Genomic DNA, 13,110 nt, shown 5'->3' on the forward strand with positions numbered 1-13,110 from the left:
TTTGTCCTGGAAAGGGTTAAACCAGGTGGCTCCTTGGAGGCAAGGATTCTGAGGCTCCGTCTAACATACTTTGGACATGTTGTGAGGAGAAACCGGTCCTTGGAGAAGGACATCGTGTTTGGGAGGGTGGAGGGACAGCGCAGGAGGGGAAGGCCCTCTATAAGGTGGATTGCTTCAGTGACTGGGATTATTGGGATGGGTGTGTCAGAGAGTGTGCAATTGGCACAGGACAGAGCAGAGTTTAGGGCTGTTGTACATAGGGTCGCTATGAGTCGCAAGTGACTCGACAGCACATAACAATAACAAACAAAGATAAAAGCAAACTATGGAGGATGGGTGGGAAGGGAGGTAAATTTACAACAATGTAAGTGAATGAAAATCTAATTTCTCTATAATCTTTCATATTAGAATCTCAATTAAAAAAAATTAAAAATACTTCATAGCTTGTATTACCATTGGGTAATTTCCATTACCTAGAAATATTTCTTGTGAAAGCACCTACTTTGGTCATCTCAAATGAATGTGATATTAAATATAGACTATTCTGTGGTTTGGGGGAAAAAAGTGTGGCATTCCTGTGGAGAAACTATGGCAGGATGTGACCTGAGACTTCTTTCATCTATGCTGGTCACAGTTAAAAGTTCTTGCCTTTGATGATGGAAGGGGAAGCTGACTTACAACTACTCTGAGGCAAACCTTGCTGGATGATTTGGATTTGACAGCTGAAATGAAAGTGGAGCCTGGCTTAAATCAATTGTGGTTTGGGACTGCTGGGATAAAATGTGGATTTGCATTGGGTGATATTCTTTGCCTCCCCCACTTTTCAACTTACCTCTTTAATGAACCCTATTCTCAGTACCACAACTGTGAGTCAACAGCGAATAAACTCGTGCTGCTGCTGTGGCTCTAGAGGCACCATGGGGCTGGGCGACAGGCTCTCTGTTCTGGGACAATGAGAGGCTGTTCTGTTCTCACTCCTTCTGGCCCTTTTCAGAGAGACACTCACAACCCTCTTTAGACACTTTGATTCCAAGGTACACTCATGAGCTGGGACCAAGTTTCAAGAAATATCAATGCAGGTTATTCTAGAATCTAGACTAGCCATTTTTGAAGCAGTTCAATGGACATTCCTTACCTGGTGTTGCCTTCATAACACTTTGTTGTAAAACATGTTGTTGTTATTATATGGTATCGAGCTGATTATGACTCATATCAACCCTATGAACACTGGCTCTGTACTCTGCCCTATCCTGAGCAGCCACACCTGAGCCCATTGTCATAGTCATTGTGTCAATCATCTCATCCAATGTCTTCCTTTTCGTCACTGACTCCCTACCCTTCCAAGCATAATGTCTTTCTCTAAGGACTAATCCCTGTTGACAACATGCCCAAAGCATATGAGACAGAGCTTCAAAATCTTTGCCTTCAAGGAATAAACTGGTTTCACTCCCTCTAGGACAGACCTATTTGCTCTCTTGGTAGTCTAAGGTATGTTCAATACTCTCCTCCAGCTCCACAGCTTACGGGCACCGAGTCTTCTCCTGTCATCCTTAGGCACTGAACAGTTCTCAGATGCACAGCAAGCAATTGAGAAGACCAGGGCCCGGATCAGGTGCACCTTAGTTTCTATATAGACATTGTTGCTCTTTAGCACTCCTGAAAAAGTAATATATTACTCTCTATTATTCTCAAAAATATCCTGTACTGATGAGTCAGAACTGTCTCATAACTAACCTTCTAGCAGACTTCCAGAGGCTGACAAATTACACAGGAGGAGATAGCCCATCTTTAGCTCATGGAGTCACCGGTGGATTTGAATCACCAGAGAGGCACCTCTGAAAGTGAAATGGGATCACTTTTCTGGTAGCAAGATCTCAACATTTTCCCATTTACGTAAAGAAAATGAGTAAACAATACCTTACATTCAAGACAAATGGATGTTTATTCTGAAGGAAGAAACCATAAAAATAGAATGGAGCTAGGGAGTACACTGCTTGAGCAACATCTACTTTGCCGACAGTGAAAATATGCACTAGAAAGAAGAGTGAAGAAAAAATTAAGCCTTTAAATTGTGGTATTGGCAAAGAACATTGTGGATATCATAGATTGCCAAATGAAGAAACAAATTTATTTTTAAGGAAGTGCAACCAGACTGTTCCTTAGATGCAAAGAAAGTCTGATATTGTCTCACATTCTCCGAAGATGGGACCAGCGGGGCCCAATCCTGGAGAAAGGCCTGCTTGAAAAAAGTAAGTGGAGGGAAAAAAGAAAAAGATCCTCAATGAGATAGATTGACACAGTGACTCAGCACAGCAGCAATCATTTAGAATGGGATAGGACTGGTCAAGCTTTTCTTCTGTTGTATACAGGGTGACTATGCCTACTTGATAGCATCTAACACCATCAATAACAGTAAGTCTGTCTTGAAATGCAACCAGGATGCTCCGTAAAGGCAAACATAGTGAAATTTTGTCACACATTGCACATGTTTTAAGGAGGCCAGTCCTAGGAAAAAGACATCATGCTAGGGAAAGAGATGCAGACTCTTGACAAGATGGATCAACATAGTAACTGTAACAGTGAGTATGAATATGTAAGAGATGGTAAAGATAGTTCCGGATAGGGAAAGGCTCAAATCTGTTGTTCATACTGTTCTTATGAGTCATAGCTGATGACATGGTCTCTAAAATAATTACAATACCACAATCCAAAATACAACTCTATTTAATTTTCACCTTTAAAAGAAAACAAGTTAAAAACAACTGTGATTCAATTAACTCTTATAAGTGGCATATCCCCATTCTCTAAGAGAACACTTAAGAAGGCATTAGAATTCTGTGATGGGAAAACATCTTTTTTCAATCTTGTAAAGATCATCCAGCGTGTTTCATGTAATTTCTACACTGAAGTAGTACTTGAAGCCCTGACAGTCATGTAGGAAAAAACCAGGAATGGAATGGAGCTGTTTTGATCTTTCCACCACCCCTGAATGTGGCAACAATTATTATTTAACATTTATTTAGCACAGTATTGTACAGCGAGGTTTTGCTTTAATCCCTTCTGAAGGGACTTTCTTGTAGGACTTGTTTTTGTTCCAAAATATATTACCATTGTCTGTTTAAACTGCTTTTCAGATTCCATTACCTTTAAATTGAAACAAGCATTGCTTTAAAGGTGAAAAAAGAAGTCTATTAATTTTGTCAATATAGAGAAAGGCTATTTTCAAAACATATTGTTTAATGTAAAATTACTTCATATAGACCCATTAGAAATGAGGTAGAAGCCCTTAAAAATGTGAGGGAGCTTTTATTGTTTAAAATGAAAGTTCTACCCAGGCTTAGCTGAGCTTATAGTCCAAGTAAATATTTATACATGGATTTATAAATCTTAGAAATAGAGTTTTATGGAAATGTTAACAGGCCCTGAGGTATAGCTGAACGTGTTTTCAGGTACTGCTATAATTTCCAGAGTGTATGCTTAAAGACTGTAACACAAAAGACTTTTTCTAGTGCTGTAATTTTGGAATTTTATTAGACTGAGTTATAGTATGAGAGAATATTCAGAAATTGCAGCTTAAATGAGAAAATGTGAATGGTGTTACTTATATAAAATACTACTGCAATAGTTCTTTTATTAATTTTTAATGTTCAACACCCTCTGTGACCTCCTTTATTCTCCTGCTGTCAACATGGCAGGCTAGAAAAATTGAAACGGGCTGACAGAAAACATAGTGCACGTTGCAGCCCAACTTGGAGGCTCTCAACTCCCTTTCTGTGGAGCCTGCTAACACAGGCCACGCTATTCTGCATTACAATAATATTTAAGGCCTTGTGCGATAGCTTCTGATGAAAGCAGTTGTGTCTGGCCCCTGAGCAGGTGCTCCTCGTCAACCTTCCTCTTTCTGACATTGTGGGAATGGCATTCAATTAAACACAGACTGTAACCTTTTTTTATCATGGCTCATAGACACACTTCATGCTATCAAAACATAATACCTCAGCATGGATAGAAGCTTTATTTGTGTCTATCCAGCCTCCTCCCAAAGCACATTTTGGTTTGATTCAGCAATGCTTTTCTTGAACAGTGGGACACTGCTATGTTATGTATATTTACCACTGTCTCTATCACCAAGGAGATTAATCCCCATACCAGTACAGTCAAGAACTTCACAGCATTGTCTTCACAAAGATCAAGTTCATGTCATAGCAACAGAGTATACAGGGAAAGGATGCTGAACAGGATTAAAAATTCTCTTCCTTTTTAAAATGCAAGGGCTAGGAGATGACAAAGAATGCTTAAAGATGTGAGGTCTGCAGATGTCTTGCTAGCTATCACTCTAAATGCAACATTTTAATGATTTGTTGGAGGCAGTGTTAAAGCAAGATTTTTGGAATGTGATTTTTTTTTTAATTCGAAGAAGAATGAAAGACAATCTAGGATATGAAGCTGATATTATAATCACAGTGCTTATATTTCCTCTTAGTCATTCTTTACCATTGAGTCAGAATTTATCCATAGCTGAATTTCCATTGAGTTTCTAAGACTTTAAATTGCACAGGAGGAAATTGACTTTCTCTCATGTTGCTGTTGGTGGATTCGAACTGCCAGAATGACATGATCTCTGGGTTAGCAGTGCAAGTCAGTATGGACGACATCACCAAAACCTTCATTAGTAATTAATAAGAGAATCATGACGATGAGAAATTCTAATAAAAGCGCAGACCACAAGAGAATCAGACTCTTGTAATACCCTGTCTCAATATCTTCTTTTTATTCCACAGTTAGTAGAATCTTCACGCTTGATCTGTTCCATCTGTTGGAACCATTAGGAATATTGACCAACAATGAGTTACAAGAATTTGGGATTATAAAAGATACAGTGCTTTTGCTTGTAGCATGACCTCCTGATTTTTCAGCAATCTGAGAGGAAGCATAATGCCAGGAAAGGGACTCTCTTACCTGACACACCACCATATGTGGTCCGCTTTCCAATTCCCACAGCTGGCCAGGGTATACCATTGGCATTTAAGCCCATCAGACCTGAGACAGTATTGGTGGCTGTAACACCATCTGCACCACCTTTGAAAAACACATCAACAATTACATGTAGTTCTTAAAGGGGCAACCACTTAAACTCATTCAGACCCACACAGGCCAGGAAAAGATGCGTGTTATTTCTCTTAACATTTCCTCCCCTCTAGTATCTTCTCTAATGTAACACCCACAAGGGTGCTTAAAATGCAAGGCATAAAATAAATGTTTCATTTGTAGCTACTTTGTTTTTTCCATTATTATACAGACTTTTGATGCCACATGTGATATACAGAGTCATATTTTTCAGGTCATCTACAATGTCTTTCCCAATAAGGGTGCATTTCCCCCAACAGAACACACAAGTCTGATTTTGAAAGCTGCACATTGTCTGCATGATTTTACACATTCAACAGCTATTTATTGAGCATGTATTTAAGTCAAGGTGCTAGACTCTATCAAATACAATACCAGAAAGAAAATTCATTACAATTGAGTTGGTTCTGACTCATAGAAACACTGAAGTAAGAACCTGTCTGTTATGATTCCCAAGGCTGTAAATTCTTAAAGGGAGCAAATTGCCACATCTTTCTTTCACAGAGCAATGCTTGTTTTGAATATCAGTCTGTTGCTGACCTTTCAAGTTCTCAACGACAGCACCACCAGGGATACTTAGCAAATAGGAAAACTTTAAGCTCACTGAAATTGAGTTCCCCCCTGGTGGCGTGGAAGCTTTCCCTTAGCAGCAGAACTCCCTACAGATTATGCCATTAAAACTTCCTAATTTCCTATAAGGGGAACTTATCATCCATTTCTCATTGTTTAAGCAGATATCTTTTTATTTCTTGAAAAATTTCAAATGTTCTTATTGCTGAATTGGTATATTCTTTGGTTCTCTCTCACACATTGCCATCAAGCTGAAAATGACTCTTAGCTGACCTTTCAGCAGGTTTTCAGAGACTGTAAATCTCATAGGAAGAGACAGTCCATCTTTCTCCCAAGTAGCAGCAGAGGATTTGAATTGCGTACCTTATAGTCAACAGTCTTGGCACTAGCAGCCAGGAAATTAAAAGGTGCATTGCCATGGAAAAGTCTGCTGTTAGGGACCTTTCCAAAGTACTGAAGAGCAATGGTGTCTCTCTGGAGACTAAGGTGCGTCTGCTACAGGCCATGGTCTTCACAATCACTTGTTATGCATCAGAGAGTTGGACAATGACCAAGGAGGATAGAAGGAGAATGGATGCCTTTGAGCTGTGGTGCTGGAGAAGAGTATAGAGAATACCATGGACTGCTAGGAAACCAAACAGATTTGTCCTGGAAAAGGTTAAACCAGGTGGCTCCTTGGAGGCAAGGATTCTGAGGCTCCATCTAACATACTTTGGACATGTTGTGAGGAGAGACCGGTCCTTGGAGAGGGACATCATGCTTGGGAGGGTGGAGGGACAGCGCAGGAGAGGAAGGCCCTCTATGAGGTGGATTGATTCAGTGACTGGGATAATTGGGATGAGAGTGTCAGAGACAGTGCGATTGGCACAGGACAGAGCGGAGTTTAGGGCTGTTGTACATAGGGTCGCTATGAGTCGCAAGTGACTCGACGGCACCTAACAACAACAACCACAACAACCTTAGAGTCTGGGAGCTCTGACCGCCTAGTGGTAAGAAGTTACACTGCAATCGCAAAGGCATGCAGTTCTATTACACTAGCTTCTCCATGAGAGCAAGCCAGGCAATTCTTTTTCATGGAATTTACTGCTTCTGAAAACCCTCTAGAGGATCAGCTATGAGTCAGTCCCAATTAGACACCACGCAACACCATCAACAACAACTTTTGCTTAGCATCAACTCCTTCCTTAACAGGTTCCCAGATCTCCTGATTTGGTACATTACAAGGTGGAGAGTAGCATACTTCTTGTGAGTATAGTTTGTCATGAAATTCTTTGCATATGAAACAGAGTCTTATTCCAAAAAAATTATCAAGGTTCTCCCACTCTTGAATGAAAATTTGAAGTCACTGTTCCAGCTTGACTGTGGATGTGGATTAAATGAGACCAAGGGGTCAACAATAACTTTTGTCCAACTCTGAAAGGTCCTATTTTAGCAAGGCTTTATAATTTAGGCTTATATAACAGGGAAACTTTCCTAAGTTATGGCCTTACCTTCCTTTGCAGCTCTTGCGATGCTAACGATATCAGTGACATTTGGGGTCAATTTGGCAAAAAAAGGCAACTGAACAGCTTGTCTGACCCAGCGACAGATGTTTCGCACCAGCTCTGGATCCTGTTCAAATAGGTCAGTTAAATATAGGATAAAATTAGAGAATTGTAATCAGAATGTGTACCTGAACAATAGCAAAACCAGAGATGTGAAAGACAAATTCAACTTGACAATGAGCTACATGATAGATCTGTCCAATTCCTCCTCAGTATTACACCCAGACTCATTAGGGGAACTAAGGTTAACACACTTCAAGTGAACTGCAAATTCATCACATAAAGGTTAAATTCCTCAAGGGAGGCTTTGGAAATAAAATTACAAAGAACCGAATGGAAAAAGCATTTCTCACTTCCAGATTAATAAATAGCAACAGGGATGAAAGCTAAACTTCTGGTGTGGCAAGCTCAGCAACCATTACAAGATTTCTGATGGCTGCCTTGGTTCAAGTCCAGTAAGAAAGTATTCCAACTGCTCACTCCTGATTTCAAGCAGGACTGCTGCTTTCATTATTGGAAGATTTTTGTATCGCTGAAGTGCAGGCCAAAGAAAATCCCTATATAACTCAATAATAAATGTAAATATGATGTGTACTATGTGTTAATATGGAATGCTTCACCTTAGATTACGTGTAATCAATCAGATCAGTGACTTTTAACTTTCTTTTGTAAATGTATCCCAGGTCTATAAGCATTTTGCTGTACTCACCTACTTAGAAGAACTGATCAAATAAAAAAAAAAGAAAAAATCAAATGCTCATTTTCAAAAATAAAGAACAGATATTTCCTTGCACCTGTTTCCTATGATTTTTCAGGCTTTTATTTTCTCATGGGATAAGTATCGTTCAGAGGGCAATCACCTATCCCTTTTCATTGAAAATAACTTAACTGTAGTAATGTTCTTTGATTTCAATGCATACAATAGTTCTTTTTTTCTCCCTTACTTTTAGTGCAAAATTTATTCTGACAGGTACTGATAATGTGCTTTGATAAATTACCTTAAAATATGCAACAGCAATTCATTATTGAACTTGGTAATATTATCTTAGCCAGCTAAACTGCTTTTTGAATAAAAGAAAAACCCAGAAAAATAAAGACATATCCTTAAACTATAAAATGGTAGGCAAGTGTATCATTTGTAATTAATGTTTTTTCTATGTAAGGAAAATGCTCTTTGCATTTTAACCTTTCAAATTCCTTTAAGATGAGATTTCTAATGTTATAACCTTTAGAAAGAACCTTTTCATTTAAGTCTAATGCAGCTTGATCCTTCTTTTTTTGATTACTCTAAAAGTTATTCATTTATGTGTTGAGATACTGCAATAAAGTAATTTGTATTATTGTTATCAGTTCTTTTCAGCAAAACTTAATAATTTTAACAAGGAATCTTGGGCTTGGTTTGTTCTCTTGTCAATGAAGTAATTTCTTCATTAAACATAAATATTAAAAAAAGCGCAATGACTAATACTCTATGGGGTACACGGTGCATTATGAATAGTAAAATCTAGAGATTTAGCTGTACAAATTCTAACTCATGAAAATGGAGATCTGCCCCAGCCCATACAATGTTCATGAAATATTTATAAACGCTGCATCGGCATTACGAAGGCAGTTGCATCTTTGTGACTTTCATTTTTAAGTTATGAATTTCCATGGGAGTTAGGCTAGAAATGACAGCAACTCTGTATGATATGAATTGCATGTCCTTTGTGGAAGTTCTCTTTAACATAGAATTTGACAATAATTTAAAGATCACTAGAATTGCATAATACAAGGATGGTTTCCTGATAATTACTGAAACAAATATAAAATACTATTTAATACAATAAACACTAATAATTTAATACAGGCTTATGTGGCTCTCAATAATACTGAACAATATGTCCTTAAAATTTACTTCTAGTATTTGTCAGATTTTTATTCTGCTGATTTTCACTTCAACTACATGAGTATTTTCAGTGAATCCCTTTTACTCATTGCAAAGTTTTTCAAAGGGGGTGTGTTGTCTTTATTTTATTTTTGTTGGAAATATGATCTTTTACCAACTGTTATTTACATTAATTATGTGTCTATTTTCCATAGCTGACATCCAAGCAGATATATGCACACCCATGTTCATTGCAGCTTTGTTCACAATAGCAAGGAGTTGGAAACAACCTAAGTGCCCATCAACAAACGAATGGCTAGAGAAGCTGTGGTATATTCGCACAATGGAATACTATGCTGCATTAAAAAACAAGGAACTCATGCAATATTATTCAAAATGGTTGACTCTGGAGAACATTATGCTGAGTGAAATATCCCAGTCACAAAAGGACAAATATTACATGATGCCACTGTTGTAGAATGGGACGGTCCTTGGGGTTGGGGAGAGACTGAGTAAGATGGGTTCAATAATGTATACTGCACTGAAACAGAGGAGGGAGAAAACTGTTTAAAAGAGATATATGACTAGGTATTTCTGTCATCACCGGAGTCTAGAGCGAGGGCTACATGGTGGAGGGGACCTGGGGGAGGGTTTGTAAAACAATGAAAGAATCCTTTCTTTTACTTTTCGATAATTTTTGACTCATGTACTTATAACTTGCTAGTCAAATTTGTGTCTTCTAGGTTGCAACACCCCCATGATACATCTTCAAGGATATGAACACGTACAGCCAAGCACAATCAATAAGAGTGCATCTAAATTCCAAAATCAATCTCCATAATAGTCTATGTGTTTCCTACTGCCAAAGGGGCCCTTTAGAGTAGTGAGAGAAGATCTTCACCCTGAAACCCACAGCGTCCCTTTTCAGCAGGAAGTAGCTAAGAGAATACGCCATCCCCTTTTCCTTATGACTCAGGGTGAAGTCTCTCTCAGGGAGGAGTGATAGGGAATGGCAAAGGACACACCGACAAAGGAGATTAATCAGAACTGACTTTGACAAGCACTGTGGCAATTGGACAATTAAAACAGACATTCGGATGGCGGGGAAGAAGAACAAACTGGGGAGGAGGGTAGAGAGAATGGTGCAGCAATGAAGGAATGAAAACCCAAAATCCCTGTAAATGTTCATTAAAACTAATAAAATTTAATAAAAAAATTATGTGTCTATTTTAAGACACTATACTTTGACTCTGCTATAGTTCTGAGTAAGCGTGAGGGTGGTCAGATATATTTTATCTTTACAGCCAATCCAATCAGCTGCTGATTCATTGTTAAAAGATGCTGAAACAAAATTTGATCATTTGACAATCTTAGTAACAACTTCTAGCCTATATTATTGTGACAACAAATGCATCTCCCATAAATTGCAAAGTTTTGTTTAACATACATCATAGCGAATAATCTAATACAAAAAGAAATGACATATGGATACCACTTTGAATGAGGCTTTGTATATTGGGGAATTAAGAAAAAACAACAAACTATAATTACTTACATTTTGCTGGCTAACTCACACACAAACATTCAAGATATACAATATACAATGTTTGACACTCTCCTTTTCAAGTAATAATTATGATATGGATTTTTTTACTACTAATAAGCTAGTTTAGAGAGTTTTATTGAAAGGAAAAAACTTCAGAATAGGAACTACAAAAAGAATTGATAGTATCAACCCAAACAAAATTACAAAATAGTTCTGAAATGTTATTTCCAGTTACAAAACCTAATAGGTATTTTTGCATTATGAATAAATGAATGAAAACTTAGCACATTTTCAATTGCTCTTATTTCCTCTTTCTGTGTCTCTCCATCAAAACATAGTCCGTCCAAGTTAGAGAAAAGACTGAAGTGTTTTGTTTTTGTTTTTTTTTATTTGGGATTAATGACAGTCATTGATGACAGAAAATGTTTAAAAACATAAGATCTATGAAGACTACTTTATACACATATACTATTTTATACACTTTTACACACTTAATATTGTGAAGAAAAAACAATAAGCAAAGATACACGCAACAGTTTCAAAAAGACTCTCAATCTAAGGTTAACAATCTCAGTCTCTTCAGTATCTACCATAATGCTGCCAACAGGCCCAGGGGTGAGAATTTTTGCTTTCTTGATGTTGAGCTTAAATCCATATTAAAGGCTGCAGTCTTTGACCTTTTGCAGCAAGGTCTTCCTCAGTTTCACAAGCAGGGGTGTGTCATCTGCATAACACAAGTTGTTGATGAGTCTTCCTCCAATCCTGATGCCACACTCCTCCTCATAGATCCCAGTCTCCCTGATGATCTGCTCCACACATAGATTGAAAAGGTATGGAGATAGGACACAGCCCGGGCATACACCCTTTCTGATTTTAAACCATGAAGGGTTTTCTTGCTCTGTTCTGATGATTGCCACCTGGTCCAAGTATAGGTTTCACGTAAGTACTATCAAGTGTTCTGGGAATCCCATTCTTCTCAGAGTCAGCGACAGTCTGCTGTAATGCACACAGTCAAATGCCTTCGCATAGTCAATAAAACACAGATAGATATTCCTCCGGTATTCTCTGCTTTCAGCCAAGTTTGGTTAAATGTTATATTCTTACATGAATGCTAACACTAGCATTTGTTGTGAAATACCTCTACATTGAATGACAACATTTTTACTTAAAGGTTACTACAAATGGGCAGAACCTTTAAAATTTTTCTATTAAACACTTAATATTCTTAAAAAAGTTATTGCTATAAATTGAAAAATACTAATTATTACACCATTGTAGCTAAAACACCAGACAATGAGACAAAAGTAGCAACTAAAAACACTGGCAGCAATGAAAATGAATATCTGGTGTGCATGCAGACAAATCACATGATGCTAAGATCCTTTGTAATTGGATAATAAGAACAGATCATCTCAATGGAGTGCATTAGAAGGGTCAAAAGTAAATTAGTATAGAGTTTTAGTGCTCAATATATTGAAACATAAACTGGGCTTACACAGAGTAGTTTTTATATATATGACTAACTGCAGGATATTTTTATTTAAAAATTTCTGTTCAAATACTGCACAAAATTTTAGAGTCATTTTAGTATCGCCACCTCTGACAGTGTCACTACGTGCTTTCTGTACCCGCTAAAACTCCTACTAATGCTACTGCAGCAAGTACTAGAAAATGAGATTGTGAGAATTTCTTGATAAGCTTAAATTACAAGTGAAATTTTTGACTTGAAGCAACATTTCTCTCCAATTTACCTGGTAATTTTTGCTCTGTACAATTCTTTTCAAAATGGATTTCTAAGATGCTGGCATTTCAATGAATCCCATGAAAATTTTACCAGTTATAAAATGTTTTCCACTAAGGAACTCCTATGTCTTAATTCACATGACATGTCAAGAGAAGGCTGGCATTTTTATTATGTCCACTTTTCTGATAGAGAGAACTGGGGCTCGCATCATTCTGAGTACCAATTTCACCTTCTTAATTTTCTTTCCCATTATCATGTCCCAAACTATCATCTTCTTTTTAAAATTGCTCCCTGAAGTGAATTTCAGCCCTCAATTGTAAACTAGAACTGTAAAAAGCTTTTCCAGTTTTTTCCCCTATAAGAGTAGATAGAGCCTCACAGTAAGAGCAAAAGTAATGCATATATCCCTTTACATCAAATAAGATGGAAAAAGTTAATTGTTTCAGGTACAATTATTGGTAAGTGAAAAAATTGTTGCAATGGAAATGAGAGTTAGCACATGTCTATATTTTTTGCATCTGTTTCCTTGACTTAAGAACACAATAGATGGTACAAACACTTTGGAAAACAGTGTGTTAGATTCTTACAAAGGTAAACATGCATTTAACACTAAACTCATAATTTAATTCTTACTTACATATCTTAAAGCATGTTGTTATTGTTGTTAGGTGTCATTGAGTTGAGTATGACTTATAGTGACCCTAAGAACAAC

General features: G+C 37.4%; 1 protein-coding gene across 1 annotated transcript in view; it reads right to left on the reverse strand.

Annotated features, from left to right (window-relative positions):
• DPYD (dihydropyrimidine dehydrogenase) overlaps window positions 1–13,110 on the reverse strand; it is a 1,462,963-nt gene that overhangs the window by 458,043 nt on the left and 991,810 nt on the right. The window contains exons 17-18 of the mRNA XM_006882430.1: window positions 7,188–7,308; window positions 4,960–5,079 (exon numbers count right to left, since the gene is read on the reverse strand). Of these exons, the coding sequence (XP_006882492.1) occupies window positions 4,960–5,079; window positions 7,188–7,308 (241 nt within the window). The remainder of the gene's footprint in view (window positions 1–4,959; window positions 5,080–7,187; window positions 7,309–13,110) is intronic.

The sequence above is a fragment of the Elephantulus edwardii genome, unplaced genomic scaffold (genome assembly GCF_000299155.1).
Source record: "Elephantulus edwardii isolate Elephantulus edwardi_28Jun2011 unplaced genomic scaffold, EleEdw1.0 scaffold00020, whole genome shotgun sequence".
NCBI classification, from domain to species: domain Eukaryota; kingdom Metazoa; phylum Chordata; class Mammalia; order Macroscelidea; family Macroscelididae; genus Elephantulus; species Elephantulus edwardii.